The 25,183-nt window shown below is 47.3% G+C and overlaps 1 protein-coding gene across 1 annotated transcript; it reads left to right on the top strand.

The window, feature by feature from the left end:
- Nucleotides 1-13,202: 13,202 nt before the first annotated feature.
- On the top strand, nt 13,203-24,264 carry LOC149441892 (E3 ubiquitin/ISG15 ligase TRIM25-like). Its single transcript, XM_089656787.1, has 2 exons — nt 13,203-13,291; nt 20,691-24,264. Exon 2 carries the CDS (start codon nt 20,693-20,695, stop codon nt 22,406-22,408), a length of 1,716 nt encoding a protein of 571 aa, XP_089512913.1. The 5' UTR covers nt 13,203-13,291; nt 20,691-20,692; the 3' UTR covers nt 22,409-24,264.
- The last annotated feature ends 919 nt before the right edge of the window (nt 24,265-25,183 follow it).

The following is a 25,183-nucleotide window of genomic DNA, read 5'->3' as shown; positions in this document are numbered from 1 at the left end:
ATATCTGAGGGTGCAATGTGTTTAGGGGTGGGGCATCTCATGCTGCAGCGTAATGCATGGAAGCCAATGCCCCAGGGGTGATCATTGGCCAGTGAGGAAGAGGCGGAGTGGTGAGTGAATGCGCTTGGTGCACTGTTTGGGAAGATAGGACCCGAAGCTCACTTCTGCATCCGCTGTCTGCGACTGACCCCTGCATCCCCTTTCTGCGACTGACCCCTGCATCCCCTTTCTGCGACTGACCCCTGCATCCCCTTTCTGCGACTGACCCCTGCATCCCCTTTCTGCGACTGACCCCTGCATCCCCTTTCTGCGGCTGACCCCTGCATCCCCTTTCTGCGGCTGACCCCTGCATCCGCTGTGAAAAATGTGAAAAAAGTTTAAAAATTATAATTTTTGGTTATTAATTAATTTGGGTTATTTTTTTTTTTTTCACTAAAAAGATAACGGAATACATTTTTGTTCCAGGTTTGATTAAATATTCGCAAAATTTTATAAGAAAAACACTTTTTTTTAAAAATCCCAGCGGTGAATAAATACCACCAAAATAAAGCTTTATCTGTCTCAAATAAATGCTAAAAAATTCATATGGGTGCAGTGTTGCATGACCGCGCAATTGTCATTCAAAGTGTGATAGCGCTGAAAGCTGAAAATTGGCCTGGACAGGAAGGGGGGTGAAAGTGTCCGGACTGGAAGGGGGGTGAAAGTGTCCGGACTGGAAGGGGGGTGAAAGTGTCCGGACTGGAAGGGGGGGGAAAGCGTCCGGACTGGAAGGGGGGTGAAAGTGTCCGGACTGGAAGGGGGGTGAAAGTGTCCGGACTGGAAGGGGGGTGAAAGTGTCCGGACTGGAAGGGGGGTGAAAGTGTCCGGACTGGAAGGGGGGTGAAAGTGTCCGGACTGGAAGGGGGAGGGAAAGTGTCCGGACTGGAAGGGGGAGGGAAAGCGTCCGGACTGGAAGGGGGAGGGAAAGTGTCCGGACTGGAAGGGGGAGGGAAAGCGTCCGGACTGGAAGGGGCAGGAAAGCGTCCGGACTGGAAGGGGGAGGGAAAGCGTCCGGACCGGAAGGGGGGGGGGGAAGGCGTCCGGACATGAAGTGGTAAAGTGAAATGAACAGTTGAAATGAAAAAAAAAAATGCCCATTACTTACAGTATACAGACCACAAAGCTGTATGTAAATCGGTGTTAGTGATGCAATGAGGGAAATAAGGTGCAGCCAATCACAGCAGATTCTGTAATCGGGGTTTTCATTCCATGGCTCTCAGATGTCAAAAACAAAAGTACTGAACAAATGCAACCTTCACAAGCAATACACACATACAAGAGAGCCAACTATCTAAGCAATGCAAGGTATCCAGCTCCAACGTTGTCAAAGTTAATCTTTTCATTTTTCCATCTGACTTCAGTAAAGTTGTTATTTATGAGCTATTCACAGTCTGATTGTTTACGTCGATTTGAAATCTGTCTTCAGCTGTCTCATTGTAACAGTAATAGTATTTGCCAGCAAATAAGCCGACACCCATGATGCTGAAAATCAAATATAAGGCGGACCAGCAATGCATTCATAATGGAAGCGATCGATCCAACCAAAGCGTTGACTACAACCTGTGTTGGAAGAAAAGAAGACTGTAGTAAAGTCCATAACCTACTATTGAACATAGACTTGATACTATGGGAGGTGGGGGAGGGGGTTGATTGGAATTAAAGGCCACTGACAGGTACCACCTTACGCCCACCCTATAGTACAATGACAGGCGCAAGGTGGTTCTCCCGTTCTGATAGGACGTCATATGACGTCCTTCCATTCTCATTGTGCATGTGTGGCTCAGGGAGCGCGAAACGAACGGCGGTGCACTAGGTCCCTTGGACACAGCGGATCACGGAAAGAGCCGAAGATGTCGGCGCGGTCATGTGATCAGCTGTGTCCAATCACAGCTGATCACATGTAAACATGGAAATGCAGGTTATCGGCATTTCTCTCCTCTCGAGCTGTCACGCTGACAGAGGAAAGGAGAGGAGAGCCGGTAATCTGCTTTCCGCGGAGGTGACATGTACACTGATCATCAGGGCACTGATGATCAGTGTGGCCCCATCAGTGCCACGTGCCAGTGCCCATCAGTGCCATATCAATGCCACATATCAGTGCACATCAATGCCTCATCTCAGTGCCCATCTGAGCTGCCTTTCAATGTCACCCATCAGTGCCGCCTTTCAGTGCCTATCAGTGATGCCTGTCAATGCCCATCAGTGCAACCTACCACTGCCTCCTCATCAGTGCCAATCGGTGCCACCTATAAAGTGTCTATCAGTGCAGCCTATCAGTGCCCATCAGTGCAGCCTCATTAGCGCACATCAGTGAAGGAGAAAAATCACTTATTTACAAAATTGTATAACAAAAACTAAGAAAACGTGTTTTTTTTTTCTTCAAAATTTTCAGTGGTTTTTGGTTTGTTTAAGAAAAAATAAAAATCCCCGAGGTGATTAAATACCACAAAAATAAAGCTCTATCTGTCTAAAAAAAAATGATGAAAATTTCATATGAGTACAGTGTTGCATGACCGCTCAATTGTCATTCAAAGTGCGACAGCGCTGAAAGCTGAAAATTGGCCTGGGCAGGAAGGGGGTAGAAGTGCCCTGTAGGCGGGAAGGGGGTAGAAGTGTACTGTAGGCAGGAAGGGGGTAGAAGTGTCCTGTAGGCAGGAAGGGGGTAGAAGTGCCCGGTAGGCAGGAAGGGGGTAGAAGTGCCCGGTAGGCGGGAAGGGGGTAGAAGTGTCCTGTAGGCGGGAAGGGGGTAGAAGTGTCCTGTAGGCGGGAAGGGGGTAGAAGTGTCCGGTAGGCGGGAAGAGGGTAGAAGTGCTCTGTAGGCAGGAAGGGGGTAGAAGTGCTCTGTAGGCGGGAAGGGGGTAGAAGTGTCCTGTAGGCGGGAAGGGGGTAGAAGTGCTCTGTAGGCGGGAAGGGGGTAGAAGTGTCCTGTAGGCGGGAAGGGGGTAGAAGTGCCCTGTAGGCGGGAAGGGGGTAGAAGTGCCCTGTAGGCGGGAAGGGGGTAGAAGTGCCCTGTAGGCGGGAAGGGGGTAGAAGTGCCCTGTAGGCGGGAAGGGGGTAGAAGTGCCCTGTAGGCGGGAAGGGGGTAGAAGTGTCCTGTAGGCGGGAAGGGGGTAGAAGTGCCTGGGAGGCGGGAAGGGGGTAGAAGTGTCCTGTGGGCGGGAAGGGGGTAGAAGTGCCCTGTGGGCGGGAAGGGGGTAGAAGTGCCCTGTGGGCGGGAAGGGGGTAGAAGTGCCCGGTGGGCGGGAAGGGGGTAGAAGTGCCCGGTGGGCGGGAAGGGGGTAGAAGTGCCCGGTGGGCGGGAAGGGGGTAGAAGTGCCCGGGGGGCGGGAAGGGGGTAGAAGTGCCCTGTGGGCGGGAAGGGGGTAGAAGTGCCCGGTAGGCGAGGGGTTAAACATGAACAGATCCTCTAAAGCAGTGGTTCTCAACCTTCCTAATGCCGCGACCCTTTAATACAGCTCCTCATGTTGTGGTGACCCCCAACCATAAAATGATTTTCCTTGCTACTTCATAACTGTAATTTTGCTACTATTATGAATCGTAATGTGAATATCTGATATGCAGGATGGATTTTCATTGTTACAAATTTATCTTTTTTTTTTTTTTTTTTTTGCAGTAGTTGATGATTTTACATTTACCCTGTAATTATAATTCATGCAGTGTCGTTTTACCTCCAATACTGCTGCTTTCAATGGAGTAGCTGCTTCCAATCACAGCTGATCACATGTCAATAGGGAAATTCCAGTTATCCGGCATTTCTCTCCTTACGAGCTGTCACGCTGACAGAGGAGAGGAGAGCCGGTAATTTGGCATTCCTCGGAGGGAACATGTACACTGATCATCAGAGCACTGATCATCAGTGTGCCCTGATGATCAGTGTAGCCCCAGCAGTCAGTGCTCATCAATTAAACATATCAGTGCCCATCTCAGCTGCCTTTCAGTGCCACCTATCAGTGCCAGTCAGTGCTGCCTATCAGTGCCATATGAGTGATGCCTGTCATTGCCCATCAGTGCCTCCTCATCAGTGCCACCTATCAGTGCCCATCACTGCAGCCTCATTAGCACTTATCAGTGAAGGAGAAAAATCATTGATTTACAAAATTTTAGAACAAAAACAAATTTTTTTTTTTTTTTTTTAATTTTCAGTTTTTGATTTGTTTAGCAAAAAAAACCCTAGAGGTGATTACATACCACCAAAAGAAAGCTCTTATCTGTCTCAAAGAAAGGATAAACATTTCATATGGGTACAGTGTTGCATGACCGCACAATTGTCATTCAAAGTGCAACAGCACTGAAAGCTGGAAGGACGTTCTCAGCATATTCACTCTGATCATATTTCCACCACTTTCCACTGTGGGGGCGGCACAATGGCTTAGTGGTTAGCACGTCTGTCTTGCAGTAAATGGGTCATGGGTTCGATTCCCGACCATGGCGCCTCCTGCATGGAGTTGGCATGTTCTCCCTGTGCTTGCGTGGGTTTCCTCCAGGTGCTCCGGTTTCCTCCCACATTCCAAAGACATGCTAGTAGGTTAATTGGATCCTGTCTAAATTGTCCCTAGTATGTGTATGTATGAATGTGAGTTAGGGACCTTAGATTGTACACCCCTCGAGGGTTAGGGACCTTAGATTTTACACCCCTTGAGGGTTAGGGACTTTAGATTGTACGCCCCTTGAGGGTTAGGGACCTTAGATTGTACGCCCCTCGAGGGTTAGGGATCTTAGATTGTACACCCCTCGAGGGTTAGGGACCTTAGATTGTACACCCCTTGAGGGTTAGGGACTGATGTGAATGTACAATATGTGTAAAGCGCTGCGTAAATTGACGGCGCTATATAAGTACCTGAAATAAATAAATCTTGGTGACCATGCTCAGACAGATGAGAATCATGATGATTATATCAAATGCTTGTTGGGTAATCCAATCAAAGATGGCATCTTGGAATCTATTGTTTGAAAAAGAAAATGTAAACATTAATGAAAGCCAGATAAGAGTAGATAAATGCTTCAGAACTACTACTTTCTCACTCATGGGATTGGGAATCCAGCACAAAGGGTAGTGGTCAGTGGAATTCAGGGCATGAACTTAAAGATATGTTTGCTGTGTAGCCCTGTTTTTTTTGGGGGGGGTTATGTGAAATGGCCCACACCAAACAAGCTATGGCGCTAACCTGTATATGAGTAGGCAATCCTGAGCCTTCGCTATATGGAAGAGGGGGTTGTGATAATACAAATGGCAGTGTCTCCACCTAGAATAGGGATCCTGCAATGGAGGAGACTCCCCCCTTTCTAGGAATGTAACAGGCAGACAACTTACAGTAACTATACATAGAAATATAAGCTGGGTGCATTAATACTGCTAACATGTGAAAAAAGTATAGCGAGCGCTACAGGTACAAGAGCACAAGCAGCTAGAACACCAAAAAGGCAACCAATCCTCCTTGCAATAGTCAATAATAAAAGAAAAGTAGGTGCAGCGCTAAAAGCAAAATAAAATATTTCTCTGTAGGATAAATATATAAATATCAGTGGTCAAACAGATATACCACAAGGTGAATAGTGCATTGAGTCTATAAAGGGTGCTGAGAGCACGTACAAAGTTCTCATCCCAGGGTGATGGTAGTAAAAGGTAGAGGGAATCCTGGAAAACAGAGTGCGCACTCACCAGAAGTGCGTTAAAATAACGCATGTAAGGAAGTAGCTGCTGCAAGATCTCTCCAGCATCAGGGATCTGGTCAGGTCGCACTGCGTCCTATCCACTGTCTCACCGCAAGAAGAGGTGGCCAAGTAGCGTCCGAACGTGTGAGCGTCAGGGAACTCCTTGGTCCAAAGAAGTGCTGTGGGAGATGGTGCTCTCATAGAGAGCCCAATGAAGGACGCCACATGGTGTAATATTGTTTGACTTGCGTTTAATAGTCAAAAAAAGGGGGGTAAACAATCTCATACAGGTGTCACCACACCTGTATGAGATTAATGCAAAGTTTATATAAAGCAGCCACATAAACAGGATGTATAAGAATAACATTCAGGAATTACAATTTACCATAAATTGGGAGGTTGCAGTTATACCCGGGTATATGTGCATGTAGTATACAGAATACCTCCAACATGGGTTATAGCGCAGTCCGGTTGCAGGGGCCCCTGGAGAGGTGAGAGTCCATAAGATGCACGCTTCCACTTCAGATGCTGCGATGGCGTCCAAGTAACCCGTTCTATGCGGATGATTGCACTGCTTGTCTGACGATCAGCGATGCATCACCTAAAAGGATAAAATGCCCCATCTATCCTTACTCTTAGTCCCTATCCCTAAACTGGGCTGTCACCGCAACCGGGCCTCTATCTGTCTAAGTGGCCGTCGGATGCCTAACCTACCTCTAGCCTAATCTATCCAACGCTCCCTATGCTAATCCTAGCTAAAGGGAGATCCAGACCAATAAGGGTGCTATGGCTTTAAGCAAAGAGGCTGCAAAGATACACTGAAGTTAATAGAAAGTTCACCTGACAGTCGTATGCAGCTGAAAACACTGATATATATATATAAATAGAGAGAGAGAGACATAGAGAGAGAGACATAGAGAGAGAGACATAGAGAGAGAGACATAGAGAGAGAGACATAGAGAGAGAGACATAGAGAGAGAGACATAGAGAGAGAGACATAGAGAGAGAGACATAGAGAGAGAGACATAGAGAGAGAGAGACATAGAGAGAGAGAGACAGACAGAGATAGAGAGATAGAGAGAGAGATAGAGAGACAGAGAGAGAGACAGAGAGACAGAGAGAGACAGAGAGACAGAGAGAGAGACAGAGAGACAGAGAGACAGAGAGAGAGAGAGACAGAGAGAGAGAGACAGAGAGACAGAGAGAGAGAGAGAGAGACAGAGAGAGAGAGAGACAGAGAGAGAGAGAGAGAGAGACAGAGAGAGAGAGAGAGAGAGAGACAGAGAGAGAGACAGAGAGAGAGACAGAGAGAGAGACAGAGAGAGAGACAGAGAGAGACAGAGAGAGAGACAGAGAGAGAGACATAGAGAGAGAGAGAGAGAGAGAGAGAGAGAGAGACATAGAGAGAGAGAGAGAGAGACATAGAGAGAGAGAGAGAGACATAGAGAGAGAGAGAGAGAGAGAGATAGACAGAGAGAGACAGAGAGATAGACAGAGAGACAGAGAGATAGAGAGAGAGAGAGACATAGAGAGAGAGGGAGACATAGAGAGAGAGAGAGAGACATAGAGAGAGAGAGAGACATAGAGAGAGAGAGACATAGAGAGAGAGACATAGAGAGAGAGAGAGAGACATAGAGAGAGACATAGAGAGAGACATAGAGAGAGACATAGAGAGAGAGAGAGAGATAGACAGAGAGAGAGAGAGAGATAGACAGAGAGAGAGAGAGAGATAGACAGAGAGAGAGAGAGACAGATATAGAGATAGATAAGAGATAGATATATCTAAAAGGATTCTGCAGTGTAAATAGAATGATAATGAACCACAAATCTCTCTCTTACAGAGATATTCGGGTTCCAATACAGAAGTTGAAATATAACAGAGGCAGACCTAATCTGCTTCAGTAACAACTAGATAGATAGCAGATCAAAAACAGAAACGATACGATGGATAAAAAAGAGAGCGACTAGCATGAAAGGCAAACACCAGGAGCCTCCAAAATATGAATATAAAAAGAACATGCAGCGCTAATTGAGTTCAATCATACATGCATAATTATAGATGGTGCATAATAAAACGGTATGTGAACACCACTAGATGATAAACTGTCTAAACGTTCACAGATTGTAATCGCAATAAATATCTCCAACGAGAGCGTTCTTGTGGTGAATAGTGCAAAATTTCAAGGTGAAGTGGTGAAAAAATGGGTGACTTCCGTGACCATATTCATCCCACCGAGATGAGTGTAGATTGCACTAACCAGAATGCGCAATGGTAATGCGCATTTGAGTGTTAACCAACTCCTGGTCATCCATAGATAGCTTGTCGTGGATGTCTGACATTACAAGTTTGCCGACATCTGCGACAAGCCACTGCGAGCCAGACAGAGCAGGGTGCATTCTGATTGGCTGCTTGTCACGTCACTCACCATCTGATGCTGCTTGGGCTCTGACGTCACGACGCTGATGCGGATAAGCGGCAAGTACAAATAGAGGATCTGGGCATAATCTTGTCTGTAATAGCACTTTAATGTGTGAGTGCGCTTTTTTTTTTATATAATAAAAGCACTTGAATTCTAAAAGGACAAGGCACTATTATTACTTCCCCCTTTTTTATGGTATCCCATAACTCCGGGAGGTGGAAGCAGTACACAGATTTGTCTCATCCATCCACCAAGACTGAGTGTGGATAGAAAGGAGTGAGGGAGACCCCTGGTGGGAGAGAGTTGGGAGTACAAGCCTATCCGTTCGTATTTGACGATAAGCACCCAGCATGGAAAACACCATTAAGTCCTGATGGGACAAAAAGCGTTATTAGCCACTTAGTTTGGCTAATGGGTAAGGTGAGCGTACACCTATTCTTGAGCAGCGGGAGTGTTGCACTGGCACCGGCATTAGAGATGAGCGAATCGAACCAGGCAAAGTGGAATTCGTTTCGAATTTCAGGAAAAATTCGATTCGTGCCGAATCCGAATATTAGCCAACTTCGGGTGCGCGAATCGGATTTTTCCCGATCAGCCGGCAAAAAGTGTCCCTGCAGAGAGCTCCGCTATTTCTGACAGTTCTCTGACAGTTCCTTCACATTTACAGCGGTTGAAACATTGTATCTATTTGTTTCCATTTAGGATACAGATGTTTTTATTCGGAAATAAATAGATACAATGTTTCAACCGCTGTAAATGTGAAGGAACTGTCAGAGAACTGTCAGAAATAGCGGAGCTCTCTGCAGATACACTTTTTGCTGTACTGGAATACTTCTTCTTTTCATTCTTCTTTTCATTCTTCTTTTCATTCTTCTTTTCATTCTTCTTCTCATTCTTCTTTTCATTCTTCTTCTTCTTTTCATTCTTCTTTTCATTCTTCTTTTCATTCTTCTTTTCATTCTTCTTCTTTTCATTCTTCTTCTTTTCATTCTTCTTCTTTTCATTCTTCTTTTCATTCTTCTTTTCATTCTTCTTTTCATTCTTCTTCTTTTCATTCTTCTCATTCTTCTTTTCATTCTTCTTCTTCTTTTCATTCTTCTTCTTCTTTTCATTCTTCTTTTCATTCTTCTTCTTTTCATTCTTCTTTTCATTCTTCTTTTCATTCTTCTTCTTCTTCTTTTCATTCTTCTTCTTCTTCTTTTCATTCTTCTTCTTCTTCTTTTCATTCTTCTTCTTCTTTTCATTCTTCTTCTTCTTTTCATTCTTCTTCTTCTTTTCATTCTTCTTTTCATTCTTCTTCTTCTTTTCATTCTTCTTCTTCTTCTTCTTTTCATTCTTCTTCTTTTCATTCTTCTTCTTTTCATTCTTCTTCTTCTTCTTTTCATTCTTCTTTTCATTCTTCTTCTTCTTTTCATTCTTCTCATTCTTCTTTTCATTCTTCTTTTCATTCTTCTCATTCTTCTTTTCATTCTTCTCATTCTTCTTTTCATTCTTCTCATTCTTCTTTTCATTCTTCTCATTCTTCTTTTCATTCTTCTCATTCTTCTTTTCATTCTTCTCATTCTTCTCATTCTTCTTTTCATTCTTCTCATTCTTCTTCTTTTTTTCATTCTTCTTCTTCTTTTCATTCTTCTTCTTCTTTTCATTCTTCTTCTTCTTTTCATTCTTCTTCTTCTTTTCATTCTTCTTTTCATTCTTCTTTTCATTCTTCTTCTTTTCATTCTCATTCTTCTTTTCATTCTTCTTCTTCTTTTCATTCTTCTTTTCATTCTTCTTTTCATTCTTCTTTTCATTCTCATTCTTCTTTTCATTCTTTTCCTTCTTTTCCTTCTTCTTCTTCTTCTTCTTTTCCTTCTTCTTCTTTTCCTTCTTCTTTTCAGTCTTCTTTTCATTCTTCTCATTCTTCTTTTCATTCTTCTCATTCTTCTTTTCATTCTTCTTTTCATTCTTCTCTTTATATGTTTTATATGGTTTGTTGCACAAGATATTTATAGGTTTTATATGGTTTGTTGCACAAGATATTTATAGGTTTTATATGTTTTTTGTTGCACAAGATATTTATAGGTTTTATATGTTTTGTTGCACAAGATATTTATAGGTTTTATATGGTTTGTTGCACAAGATATTTATATGTTTTAAATGTTTTGTTGCACAAGATATTTATATGTTTTATATGGTTTGTTGCACAAGATATTTATATGTTTTGTTGCACAAGATATTTATAGGTTTTATATGTTTTGTTGCACAAGATATTGCACTGTTTTGAAGCACATGGTTTTTTTCACATCTCTATAATTATTCTTGAGTAGTTATTCACCGCTGGGATTTTTATTTTTTTGCTATATAAATTAAAGTCCAAAAATTTTGATAAAAAAGTGCTTTTCTTATAAAATTTTGCACATAAATAATCTTTAATCATAAATCTTGTCCAAAATGTATTCCGTTTACTTTTTAGTAACAAAAACAAATTTAGTTTATAACCAAAAATCATTTTGAAAATTTGTTTTTACATTTTTATTTAATTTTTTTTTTTTTTTTTTTACATCCTGTCACCCTTCAGGGTCCTTCAAATGGTGTCACCGCTTCAGGACACTTCTGAAATGACCTCTGCGAATCATGAGACTCAGACAGCCCGAGAACGCCACATAGCGTGATACTGCATTCCATAGGGTATTTATTCCAGATAGGAGAAAATGAAGACAACTGACCATGTGTAAAAGATGGCCGTCAGCGGCGGTGTGACGTCAGGATGCTGTAGCCCCTTACCATGACACATTGCATGCACAGCACTTAGTCCTAGGGTGCAGGCTTACAGCATCAGACGTCTGATCTGCTCTATTTATGGGTACAAATGGTGTGCGCACTTCTCGCGTCCGCCATTTTACCGGCTATCCAGCGCATGCTGGATATCACATCATTTATCCAAAAATATTAGAGGGCTATAATCTATACCATTAATATTATCACCCTGGGATTTCTCACACTGCTCTATGCAGTATAGTCCACCCACCATACATATGGGATCCGATCGCTTCCATTAGATCTTAGTGTCATATGTATGTATAGAAGTTATACGTTGCAGTTGGATATATAACATCCCAACAGTGACATCAAATACGGATGTCAGGTGAAAAAAGTCACTTTATGCCATTTTTATGCGTTTGGTTTTTAGTGGGTTTTCACATTTTTTTTGTTAAAAAAAAACCCGTCCAAACCCGCCGGTTTGCAGTTTTACTGCGTTTTCCCGCGTTTTGCGGTTTATAGTGTTTTTTTTGGCAGCTTTATTGTTGTAAAAAAAAAGTCCAAACCCGGTTTGCGTTTTTCTGCGTTTGCGGTTTTTAGTGTTTTTGCCATTTTTTTGGGGGTAAAAAAGTCCAACCCGATAGTTTGCAGCGTTTTGCTGCGTCTTTACTAAAACACTCCTCTAGAAGCCCACTAATTCCGGGTTTTTTTTTTTTCCTGCCAAAAAACGTTGATTCCAGTCTGTGTGTATGGACACATAGGAGAACATGCTGGCCCCCCGGCCCGTGAGGCCAGGTCACCCCCCCCCGGCCCGTGAGGCCAGGTCACCCCCCCCGGCCCGTGAGGCCAGGTCATCCCCCCCCCTCGGCCCGTGAGCCCAGGTCATCCCCCCCCGGCCCGTGAGCCCAGATCATCCCCCCCCCCCCCTGGCCCGTGAGCCCAGGTCACCCCCCCCCTGGCCCGTGAGCCCAGGTCACCCCCCCCCTGGCCCGTGAGCCCAGGTCACCCCCCCCCCCTGGCCCGTGAGCCCAGGTCACCCCCCCCCCCTGGCCCGTGAGCCCAGGTCACCCCCCCCCCGGCCCGTGAGCCCAGGTCACCCCCCCCCCTGGCCCGTGAGCCCAGGTCACCCCCCCCCCCCTGGCCCGTGAGCCCAGGTCACCCCCCCCTGGCCCGTGAGCCCAGGTCACCCCCCCCCCCTGGCCCGTGAGCCCAGGTCACCCCCCCCCCCTGGCCCGTGAGCCCAGGTCATCCCCCCCCCCTGGCCCGTGAGCCCAGGTCATCCCCCCCCCCCTGGCCCGTGAGCCCAGGTCATCCCCCCCCCCCTGGCCCGTGAGCCCAGGTCATCCCCCCCCCCCTGGCCCGTGAGCCCAGGTCATCCCCCCCCCCCTGGCCCGTGAGCCCAGGTCATTCCCCCCCCCCCCTGGCCCTTGAGCCCAGGTCATTCCCCCCCCCCTGGCCCTTGAGCCCAGGTCATTCCCCCCCCCCCTGGCCCTTGAGCCCAGGTCATCCCCCCCCCCTGGCCCGTGAGCCCAGGTCATCCCCCCCCTGGCCCGTGAGCCCAGGTCATCCCCCCCGTGGCCCGTGAGCCCAGGTCATCCCCCCCGTGGCCCGTGAGCCCAGGTCATCCCCCCCGTGGCCCGTGAGCCCAGGTCATCCCCCCCCTGGCCCGTGAGCCCAGGCCATCCCCCCTCCCTGGCCCGTGAGCCCAGGCCATCCCCCCTCCCTGGCCCGTGAGCCCAGGTCATCCCCCCTCCCTGGCCCGTGAGCCCAGGTCATCCCCCCTCCCTGGTCCGTGAGCCCAGGTCATCCCCGGCCAGGCCCCTAGCCTGTGATTGAAGAGTGAGAGAAGCAACTCCGTGATTAGCTCTTCTCCCTGCTCTCTCCTCCTATCAGCATGCTTCTTGTCTGGCTGCTTGTGCTGCTTCTCCTTCTCACACCCTGGCCCTGCTGTACCGGAACTACATGAGGCTGATCACACTCCGCTGCTTCCACCGCTTGCATTCATAGAATATATTGATGGAACTGCATTCATCTGTATCTTCATCTTCCCGGAGTCATTTATCAATATTACATATTCTAACTATTATTAAATATTGAATTATTGACTCATTTTCTATTCCCTCCCATGTATGAATCTGACGTGTAATACTGATCTTCCCCCAAGAATGACATTCTCCACTTCCTGATGGTCCACACAGAGACCATATTCTTTGCTCTACTCAAAAATGGCCGTTCCCAGCTGGAGTCCTCCCTCCCACACAGCAGTGTGACCTCTAGTGTCTGCCGGAGGATTCCCTGCGTGTCCTATGCAGTGTATGATGTGTGGTTTGGTCCTACGCAAAATGGCCGCCAGCTGGAGCCTCAGCTAAACCTTGTTGGTCCTCTAGTGTTTGGGAGGGTGTGACAGGAAGAGATATTGTGTGGAAAGGAGAAGAGAGGTGAGGAGGGGAGGGGAGAGGATGGGGGGAGGGGGACACATGGAGGAAATGATCAATAATATAGATTATCGGTGATCAATGTGAGAGGAGAGAGCAGGGTGGGGGAGGGGAGGACAGAGATTTACTTTTCATTACAGAGAAGTCACAGCAGGCTCCGATCTTATCTCTGATCCTTCTATAGAGCCGACATATACCATAGTGCAGTATTCTGAGCCAGTCCCATCAGTCTCTGTACAGAAGAGCTTACACTCTGTCCCCTCCCCCACAGTCACATCAGTCTCTGCACAGAGGAGCTTACACTCTGTCCCCTCCCCCACAGTCACATCAGTCTCTGTACCAGAGGAGCTTACACTCTAATGTCCCCTCCCCCACAGTCACATCAGTCTCTGTACAGAGGAGCTTACATTCTAATGTCCCCTCCCCCACAGTCACATCAGTCTCTGTACAGAGGAGCTTACACTCTAATGTCCCCTCCCCCACAGTCACATCAGTCTCTGTACCAGAGGAGCTTACAATCTAATGTCCCCTCCCCCCACAGTCACATCAGTCTCTGTACAGAGGAGCTTACGCTCTAATGTCCCCTCCCCCACAGTCACATCAGTCTATGTACCAGAGGAGCTTACGCTCTAATGTCCCCTCCCCCACAGTCACATCAGTCTCTGTACAGAGGAGCTTACACTCTAATGTCCCCTCCCCCACAGTCACATCACTCTCTGTACAGAGGAGCTTACACTCTAATGTCCCCTCCCCCACAGTCACATCAGTCTCTGTACAGAGGAGCTTACACTCTAATGTCCCCTCCCCCACAGTCACATCAGTCTCTGTACAGAGGAGCTTACACTCTAATGTCCCCTCCCCCACAGTCACATCAGTCTCTGTACAGAGGAGCTTACACTCTAATGTCCCCTCCCCCACAGTCACATCAGTCTCTGTACAGAGGAGCTTACACTCTAGTGAATATTGAGGCACAAATACGATATATTTCCTAATTTTTGGTACATTTATAAAAGGTGAGATGCTGAATAAAAGGATAACCAGCGTGTCACGCTTTAACCCCTCCCCCTCCCGAGGATTCCCCCCCTCCCGAGGATTCCCCCCCCTCCCTGACTAGGCCGTTTTTTGCATTACTGCACTGCGTTACTTTAACCCAAATCAAATGTGCATCCTTTTTCCCCACGAATTGAGCTTTCTTTTGGTGGTATTTTGATCGCCTGTGTGGGTTTTATTTTTTGAGCTATATAGAAAACAAAAAGACCAATTTTGAGAAAAAAAACAATATTTTGGACTTTTTGCTATTAAACGTGTCCAGTAAAAAAAATTTAAAAATCAAATTTCATCCTAAATTTAGGCCAAATTTATTGTGCTCCGTGTTTTGGCCAAAAAAATAATCCCAATATGTGTAAATTGGTTTACGTGAAAGTTATAGCGTTTACAAATGGCGGTATATATATACCGGGATATTTTATTTTATCCCAGTAATGGCGGCGATCAGCGACTTATAGCGGGACTGCGGTGGGCATTCTGACACTGGGGGGGGGGGGGAACTGAGTTGGTGTCACTGACATCCCCAGTGACACCAATACAGTGATCAGTGCAAATAAAAATCACTGACACTGTGCTAATGACACTGGGCAGGAAGGGGTTAACATCTGGGGCGATCAAAGGGTTAACTGTGCTGTGTGTGTTTTACTAGGGGGCTGTGTCTGTGTGCTTCACTGTAATCACACTGCTTTGCACAGCCATGCAAAGCAGTGTGCATGAGCTGATTGGGAGAGAACTGTTTTGTTTACGTCAGAGATGCTCAGCAATCACCAGGCGCCGGCAAGTAATCATCGGCAGGGGCTGACTGTCGCAAATGGCAGATGAGACATACTCTATATTGCCCGCAGTATTGGTCGGCCGGCCTTCCCACACACATGACCTTTTAATGGCCCCCCAGTCTTAGTCCGTAGGGTTCAATATTAAGTTGGCCCCGCCCTTTCCACACACATGACCTTTAATGGCCCCCCAGTCTTAGTCCAGAGGGTCAATATTGAGTTGGCCCCGCCCTTTCCACGCACATGACCTTTAATGGCCCCCCAGTCTTAGTCCGTAGGGTTCAATATTAAGTTGGCCCCGCCCTTTCCACGCACATGACCTTTAATGGCCCCCCAGTCTTAGTCCGTAGGGTTCAATATTAAGTTGCCCCGTCCTTTCCACGCACATGACCTTTAATGGCCCCCCAGTCTTAGTCCGTAGGGTTCAATATTGAGTTGGCCCCGCCCTTTGCAGCTATAACAGCTTCAACTCTTCTGGGAAGGCCGTCCACAAGGTTTAGGAGGGTGTCTATGGGAAGGTTGGACCATTCTTCCAGAAGCACATTTGTCAGGTCAGGCACTGATGTCGGGGGAGGAGGCCTGGCTCACAGTCTCCGCTCTAATTCATCCCAAACTCCTTCGACAAAGTTAGGAGCATGAAATTGTCCAAAATGTCACCTTAAGAGTTCCCTTCACTGGAACTAGGGGGCCAACACAACCCCTGAGGAACACCCCCACACCATAATCCCCCCTCCACCAAACTCTACGCTTGGCACAATGCAGTCAGACAAGTACCGTTCTCCTGGCAACCGCCAAACTGAGAAACGTCCATCGGATTGCCAGACAGAGAAGCCCGATTGGTCACTCCAGAGAACACGTCTCCACTGCTCTAGAGTCCAGTGGCGGCGTGCTTTACACCACGGCATCCAAGGCTTTGCATTGCACTTGGTGATGGAAGGCTTGGATGCAGCTGCTCGGCCATGGAAACCCATTCCAGGAAGATCTCTACGCACTGTTGTCTTTAGCTATTGACTCTGCAGACAGTTGGCGACTTCTGCGCACTGTGCGCTTCAGCATGCGCTGACCCCGCCCTGTCATGTGACGTGGCCTACCACTTGGTGGCTGAGTGGCTGTTGTTCCCAGTTGCTTCCACTTTGTTATAATCCCACTAACAGTTGAGCGTGGAATATTTAGTAGCCAGGAAATGTCACGGATGGACTTATTGCCCAGGTGACCACCTATCACGGGACCACGCTTGGAGTCACTGAGCTCCTGAGAGCGACCCATTCTTTCACCAATGTTTGTAGAAGCCGTCTGCATGCCTAGGGGATGATTGTATACACCTGTGGCCACGGATTGCTATGTTTGTTCTGTCTCACTTCTATGTATTTTTCTGTGTTGTATTAAACTGTCAGGTTATTTAATAGTATATTGGCATCTGCAAGCATGCAGGTTGCCTAAGAAGTGTAGATTTTTCTTGGCAAGTGGGGGGGGGGGGGGGGAAACAGTTCATGTGTGTGCCACTTTTCCCGGGCTTTTTGGGATCCAGCTCTGGTGATATAAATATGGGGAAGGTTGGTTTTGGGGGGCTCTCAGACCATGCTGTCAATTCTGTTGAGGAGGACTTGGCACTTGATGATCCAGAGATCAGCCAACACTTGGAAGATGCCAATATGGATTACTACCTTTTTTATGAGGTATGCCTGGGCAGCCAGCTGGGGATAGAGATCTTCTAATGTTAATGTTCTTCATGGACTGCAATATTGAAAGACATCTGAGTAAAGTTGCACCAAGTGCTCTGAGCGTGGTCTGAAGTTTCTCTAAAGGGTTGCATGTGGGTTCTGGTGTAAGGAAAATGACACTTGGATCAGTAAAGCCACGACCAAAGATTTTCTCGGCGGGATGAGCTCACTGAGTGCATTACGCATATGTAGATTCTATTCAAACAATAATTGTTCCTGACAACCAATGACATCATCAGTTGATATGGAGAATGTCAGCTGCCTGCACAGCATCCTAGTTTGACCCTCCCCTGCCCCTCTCCATCAGTGCTGGTGTTACATTAGCTCAGTGATAGAGAAAACTGAGGGAGAGGAGAAACATTGGAATACTAGTCAGTACCAAGAATAAAATCACCTCTAATGGTGTGTGTCCTACATGTGTGGATGTTGCTGCGGTATATAAAACTATATTGGAATAGTTTTTTTTACATTTTAGAATGGGGCACCTCGGGACTGTCCGTCATTTGAAAGGGTGCCTCGGGACTGTCCATCATTTGAATGGGTGCCTGGGGACTGTCCATTTTTAAAGGGTGCCTGCGGACTGTCCATCATTTTTAAAGGGTGCCTCGGGACTGTCCAAAATTTTAAAGGGTGCCTCGGGACCGTCCATCATTTTAAAGGGTGCCTCGGGACCGTCCATCATTTTTTAAAGGGTGCCTGGGGACCGTCCATCATTTTTTAAAGGGTGCCTGGGGACCGTCCATCATTTTTTAAAGGGTGCCTGGGGACCGTCCATCATTTTTTAAAGGGTGCCTGGGGACCGTCCATTTTTTAAAGGGTGCCTGGGGACCGTCCATCATTTTAGAGGGTGCCTGGGGACCGTCCATCATTTTAGAGGGTGCCTGGGGACCGTCCATCATTTTAGAGGGTGCCTGGGGACCGTCCATCATTTTAGAGGGTGCCTGGGGACCGTCCATCATTTTAGAGGGTGCCTGGGGACCGTCCATCATTTTTAAAGGGTGCCTCGGGACCGTCCATCATTTTTAAAGGGTGCCTCGGGACCGTCCATCATTTTTAAAGGGTGCCTCGGGACCGTCCATCATTTTTAAAGGGTGCCTCGGGACCGTCCATCATTTTTAAAGGGTGCCTCGGGACCGTCCATCATTTTTAAAGGGTGCCTCGGGACCGTCCATCATTTTTAAAGGGTGCCTCGGGACCGTCCATCATTTTAAAGGGTGCCTCGGGACCGTCCATCATTTTTTAAAGGGTGCCTGGGGACCGTCCATCATTTTTTAAAGGGTGCCTGGGGACCGTCCATCATTTTTAAAGGGTGCCTGGGGACCGTCCATCATTTTTTAAAGGGTGCCTCGGGACCGTCCATCATTTTTAAAGGGTGCCTCGGGACCGTCCATCATTTTTAAAGGGTGCCTCGGGACCGTCCATCATTTTTAAAGGGTGCCTCGGGACCGTCCATCATTTTTAAAGGGTGCCTCGGGACCGTCCATCATTTTTTAAAGGGTGCCTGGGGACCGTCCATCATTTTTTAAAGGGTGCCTGGGGACCGTCCATCATTTTTTAAAGGGTGCCTGGGGACCGTCCATTTTTTAAAGGGTGCCTGGGGACCGTCCATCATTTTAGAGGGTGCCTGGGGACCGTCCATCATTTTAGAGGGTGCCTGGGGACCGTCCATCATTTTAGAGGGTGCCTGGGGACCGTCCATCATTTTAGAGGGTGCCTGGGGACCGTCCATCATTTTAGAGGGTGCCTGGGGACCGTCCATCATTTTTAAAGGGTGCCTCGGGACCGTCCATCATTTTTAAAGGGTGCCTCGGGACCGTCCATCATTTTTAAAGGGTGCCTCGGGACCGTCCATCATTTTTAAAGGGTGCCTCGGGACCGTCCATCATTTTTAAAGGGTGCCTCGGGACCGTCCATCATTTTTAAAGGGTGCCTCGGGACCGTCCATCATTTTTAAAGGGTGCCTCGGGACCGTCCATCATTTTAAAGGGTGCCTCGGGACCGTCCATCATTTTTTAAAGGGTGCCTGGGGACCGTCCATCATTTTTTAAAGGGTGCCTGGGGACCGTCCATCATTTTTAAAGGGTGCCTGGGGACCGTCCATCATTTTTTAAAGGGTGCCTCGGGACCGTCCATCATTTTTAAAGGGTGCCTCGGGACCGTCCATCATTTTTAAAGGGTGCCTCGGGACCGTCCATCATTTTTAAAGGGTGCCTCTACTGAAAAAAGGTTGAGAAACACTGGTGTAGACAGTGTGAGCAGGAAATTGGGAATGATGGTGTGATGGAGGGTAAGCGGGTCAGACCACACAAGGCAGACGGCAAACACTTAAAGCTTTATTAAAACCGACAACAGTCACTCAATGGGGAGTAGTGCAGGGAGAGAGAGTCCACAATACATGTAGTCCAGTCCCAAGGCAAAGTTAAAGTCTCTACAGCAGTTTATAATCCAAACGGGGGTGGTGTGAGTCTCTGTAGTAGTTGTAATCCAACAGGGAGGTGGAGTGGGAGTACAAGAACAGTTCAGGGAAAACAGGAGAGCATAAACTCACGGGTCCGACAGGGATGTCCTGATTCACAGCGGATGGCAGCAGGGGCGACCCTGCTCAGCACACAGCAACAGCGGGTAGTTCTAGCACACATCCAAGCGGCAGTTGTGGCAAAGAGCCCGGGCACAGCAGAGGGCAGTTCAGGCAGGCAAGGGGGCCCACAGCAGAAGGTAGCTCTGGCAGGAGGTCCGGGCACTCAGCAGAGGGCAGTTCACAGGGTAGCGATCCAGGGACTCACCAGCCAGCAGTGTACATAGCAAAGTACAGTTCCAGGCATCTCCTAGTTACGGCTCAGGCAGGAGTAGCCCTCCATCATGACTTCAGCTCTCCCAACAAAGAGTCCACATGGCCCTGCAATTGTCCCCACTCCCAACTTCCTGCTAAGAAGTGGCCTGGACTGGTTTTCCCCAACCACACAAAGCCATGCTGCCTTTGTTCTATATGGAGATACATCCCGTTTCCCCTCCCCCCTGTGAGGCCCAGGAACTTCAAACAACACACAAAAAAAGAATATTTTTGCTGTCCGTCACAGATGGTATGTGGAAAGCACAGGTACAGCTGGTGATGCATGTTGGAAACATCAAGACCAGTTGGTGGTGGAGTCAGGTCCCTCACCTAGGTAAGTGACGGCTGTGGGGAAGGTCGCCAGAACATAAGCAGAATCAGAGTCAGGAACAGGCAGAAGTTAGCAACAATTGGGCAGTGAGGTACAAAGTCGCTAGGCAGAAGCGTGGTCAGTATTCCAGGCCTGGATCAGTTGCAAAGGTAGACAGCAAAAACGAGCAGGTAGGAATAATCTAGAAACAAAGTCGGAGAATAATCCAGGTCAGTAACAGACGTGGAATGCTGAGCTCTGTGGAGCTGCCCTCAGGATAGCAGTGGCCTGCACCCCTCACTGCCGTAATGGATTTTAGGAGGGGGCTGAGTGAGTTTTGTTCCCCCCTCATACTACAATACACCCCCCTCCCCCCGAACAGATAGGGACATTTTCTGGTTTCTGACTGACAACACCCAAATCATGGCTGTGTCACCAAGATGAATCCATTTCCTCTGGTCACTTAGTTTATTAATGTTCAAATCACAATCCTAATACAAAGGAGGAAGAAATATTCCTAACAGTGTTTCCACAGCTTTTTACTGGCCTTTATTTTCCCCAGATAGGAAGAATATTGTCAGGAACCCTCCCCTGTATTATCTGTGTTCCTCTGCATAAAGGTTTCCTATGTCTGAGTCTCAGCCTTGCCCTGCGTAGGAATGTACAGAACAGGCCACACTGGTTACTGAGTGTCAGAAACTCATTGTCATTTCTCTCATAGGGATGGCGTCTGCTGATCTGAGGAAGGAGCTGGAATGTTCCGTCTGTCTGAACATTTACACAGATCCTGTAACCCTGAAATGTGGACACAACTTCTGCCGGAACTGTATTGGCCGTGTGTTGGATACACAGGAGTGGCCTGGAAGCTATTCCTGTCCTGAATGCAGAGAAGAGTTCCAGGAGCGGCCTGCACTGCGGAGGAACATAACACTGCGTAACATAGTGGAGAACTTCCTGTCTGCTCAGCCAGATCAGGAGGAGTCCGGGGTCTTCTGTACTTACTGTATTCACACTCCTGTACCGGCTGTGAAATGCTGTCTGAGGTGTGAAGCTTCTCTATGCGACAATCACCTGAGAGTCCACAGCAAGTCACCAGAACATGTCTTGTGTGACCCCACCACTTCCCTGGAGAACAGGAAATGCTCCGTCCATAATGAACTACTGAAGTATTACTGCACTGAGGACTCCACCTGTATCTGTCTGTCCTGCAGGTTGGATGGAGAACATCGGGGACACAAGGTGGAGGCTCTGGATGAAACATCTCAGATGAAGAAGAAGCAGCTGAGGAATGTTCTGCAGAAACTGATGACAGAGAGAGATGAGATGGAGAAAAGAGTCCAGAGTCTGCAGGAACGCAGGAGGAAAGTACAAGGAAAAGCAGATGAAGAAACCGAGAGAGTCACTGCCCTCTTCAGAGTCCTCAGGAGACGTCTGGAAGACCTGGAGAAGAGAGTTCTGAGTGAGATCTCTGGGCAGGCAGAGCAGCTCTCTCTATCACTGTCTGATTTGATCCAACAGCTGGAAATAAAGAAGGAGGGGCTGTCCATGAAGATGAGGGACATTGAGGATCTGTGTAACATGACTGATCCACTGACTGTCCTACAGGAATCAGACACAGGTGACCTGTGTGATACTGAGGATGGAGATGAGGACAGAGAGAGACATGAGAACCTCCTCCATGATGGAGGGGATCTGGATGTGGAGGGTATCTCACACGCATTATACACGGGTTTATCTGATATCATGTCTGGGGTCAATGTACAAGGCACACATGTCTATCCACATTCTGCTACAAAGGACAAAGCTCACATCCATGCTGGACCATCTAGGAGACGTCCCAAACCAGTCCCCCCCAAACAACGCTCATACCATCAGGTTGGAGCAAATTTTATTGCGGCTGTAGAGCAAACATCAGCAGTTGCAGACATATTACTGGATGAGAACACAGCTGGTAATGGTCTACAGTTTTCAGTGGACTGGAAAACGGCATTCAGGTCACCAGATCAGACTCGCCCACAAACACCAGAGAGATTCCAGAGTAATCAGGTGTTGAGCACTCAGAGTTTCTTCTCAGGGAGACATTACTGGGAAGTGGATGTCGAGGGTTCCGGGTACTGGACAGTCGGGATGTGCTACCCCAGTATGGACAGAAGGGGAGGTCTGTCATGGATTGGATCTAATAAGAAGTCCTGGGGTTTGGAGAGGATAGGCAATAATCAGTACTTGGCGGTTCATGACAATAATAGGATCCGATTATCCAGCAATGTCTCCAGTAACAGAGTCAGGGTAGATCTGGATTATGAGGCCGGGTGGATCTCCTTTTATGATGTGTGTGTCCCGCCCCGACACCTCCACACCTTCACCACCACCTTCACTGAGCCCCTCTATGCTGGGTTATGGCTCGGGGGAGGTTATCTAAAGATATCTGGGGGGAATTAGATGTGAGAAATCTGCCCAGAGAATGGTGACATCGCAGGGTGGAGAAACTGATAGGTGCATTGCTCAGCCAACAGGAGGAAGCTGTGGACAGAAAACAATGTTACTGCAGGCTCCATGGCCGTCATCTTCATCCTTAAACCTTCACTACCTAGTGTGACACTGAGCAGGAACATGTTTTGTCTGATTTACTGGCACTATGCAGTGTTGCCAGAAGTGGGGTGACAGTCCCGGGCCTACTCCTTTAACCCCTTGGCGCTGTGCCTCCCAGCCCTTAAAGGGTTTCAGAAGCCAGGAGGCAGGGCAGGGTTTAGGGTCATGTGATGATCGTGAAAGGTCCCAATCGAAAGAGGAGATCGGGACCTTTCCGTGAGTGCCGGACGTGTGCTGGTAGCGCGCAGGGCGCACGCTCTCAGCCCGGGTTTTTTTTTTATAGAACGCAAATGTGTGGCCGCTCAGCGTCTAGACCCGGACATTTGCGTTCGGTTGGCGCCAAGAGGTTAAACTTATCAGTAGCCTTCCCCCCCCCCCCCCAGTTTTGAGTGGAGAAGGATTAGTAGAACCCTTTTTTTTTTTTTTTTTTTTTTTTCCTGCTATCTGGGGATCCATTAAAGAGATTTCCTGCTGACAATTTACTAGACAGGAAGTGAGGGGAACTCTCCCAACAACATGGACAAAGGTGAGCTTTGTTTTACTTCAGTAATGTAGGGGAGGGATTAGAACCCGTCTGATTTATATTTCTGTCTGCGTCCCTGTTGGAGATTTTCCTTCATTTCCTGTCTGGTAAAACTCGTTAGAACAGGCAATAAAGGGAAATCTCTATAATGGATCTCCACATTGCGCTGGAAGGTGGACTTCACAAAGGCTAGAACCACATGTAGGATGCCTAGAACAGTGTTTCTCAACCTTTTTCAGTCAAGGCACCCCTTAAAATTATGGACGGTCCCGAGGGCACCCCTTAAAATTATGGACGGTCCCGAGGGCACCCCTTAAAATTATGGACGGTCCCGAGGGCACCCCTTAAAATTATGGACGGTCCCGAGGGCACCCCTTAAAATTATGGACGGTCCCGAGGGCACCCCTTAAAATTATGGACGGTCCCGAGGGCACCCCTTAAAATTATGTACGGTCCCGAGGGCACCCCTTAAAATTATGGACGGTCCCGAGGGCACCCCTTAAAATTATGGACGGTCCCGAGGGCACCCCTTAAAATTATGGACGGTCTTGAGGCACCCCGTTCTAAAATATGAAAAATTATTCTAATAGTTTTCTATAATGCAGTACATGTAGGACACCCAACATTAGAGGGGATTTGTTCTTCCAAAGCAAATACACTTTGCACACTGGTACTGACTAGTATTCCCATGTTTCTCCTCCCTCAATTTTTCTCCATCACTGAGCTAATGTGACCCCAGCATTGATGAAGAGAGGCGGGGGAGGGTCAAACCAGAATGCTGTGCAGGCAGCTGACATCCTCGTTAACTGATGATGTCATTGGTTGTCAGGACGCCGGTGGTCAGAAAGTCGTAATGGCGCACAATGAAAACCTGTGACTTTGTGTAACGAAAAGGCCTGTTCCACTCGCTGGCTTGTATACAAGTTTTGGCCACTTTTTAGACCTTTTACCAAGGCACCCCTGAAGAAACCTCAAGGCACCCTGGTTGAGAGAGGCTGGCCTAGAAAATGCACGTCTTGCTGCCCTCAATGGACCAGGGGAATCCAAAAGGATAACATGTCAAAGACACATCATATGAAGTACAGCAAGGTCCAATCAAACTAGAGGATATCCGTAATGGGATTCTTAGACCTCCAACTGGCCCGACGCGTTTTGAAGACCTTTTTGATCTGAGGAAGAGGCAAGTCCTTGAAACACGTCTGCCAGTTGGAGGTCAAAGAATCCCATTACGGATATCCTCTAGTTTGATTGGACCTTGCTGTACTTCATATTTGACATCCTTTGTTGAGTATATTATTATTATACAGGATTTATGGCGCCAACAGTTTGCTCAGCGCTTTACAATATAACGGGAGACAATACAGTTCAATACAAGAGGGTTAGGAGGACCCTGATCCTGGGAGCTTACAATCTAGGATTACCACTTCTTTTGTACAATGATTTTTTGAAAAGGTAATGCGCTAGGACTGGGCGCCCTCTGTTTGTTTCTTTGCACGACGTTCTAATCCTTCCCCACTCCATCCATTTATTCAGGCCATACATGGTTCGAATTCAGAATGATTTTTTTTTTTCCAGAGAATGAAAATGTCGCTCAATCTGCAACCCGTTGGTGCCACCAATGATTTTGAAAATCGGTCATTTTTCACCAGTTTTCCAGCACGCCCGATAAACGAAATGGGGAGGAACCACGAAAATCGGCCGATGCCATCCCCCACTAACAGAGCAAAAATCGGCCAATGCCATCCCCCACTAACAGAGCAAAAATCGGCCGATTTTTTTTTTTTTTTTTTTTTTTCCTCCTTGGGTCCAATTTTCGTATGAAAATCATTCGGAATTCAAACCATGTATGGCCTGCATTTGAAAATTAAGTTTTGCCTAGAAACACACTTTAATATCCACAATGATAGTTCCCAAATTTCTGTCCTCCTTTATACTACTGATTGCTCCCCCCTCCCCCTCACTGTGATTGGCTGTAATGATTGTTACTATTAATACCGCCAATGCTAGTCTTGTTCCTATTGGTTACGATGTGCAGAGGGCGGGGATTGATATCTTACTCTCATTGTGATTTTTCTTTCCATAATGAATATAAATGATAAGAT

Source organism: Staurois parvus, unplaced genomic scaffold, assembly GCF_062004578.1.
Source record: "Staurois parvus isolate SC_StPar_1 unplaced genomic scaffold, SC_StPar_1.0 ptg000938l, whole genome shotgun sequence".
NCBI lineage: Eukaryota > Metazoa > Chordata > Amphibia > Anura > Ranidae > Staurois > Staurois parvus.
This window is presented reverse-complemented; position numbering and strand designations above follow the sequence as displayed.

Bases quoted from the DNA above. Each gene is read 5' to 3' on its own strand.
- LOC149441892 (XM_089656787.1), top strand. From the start codon at position 20,693: ATGGCGTCTGCTGATCTGAGGAAGGAGCTGGAATGTTCCGTCTGTCTG.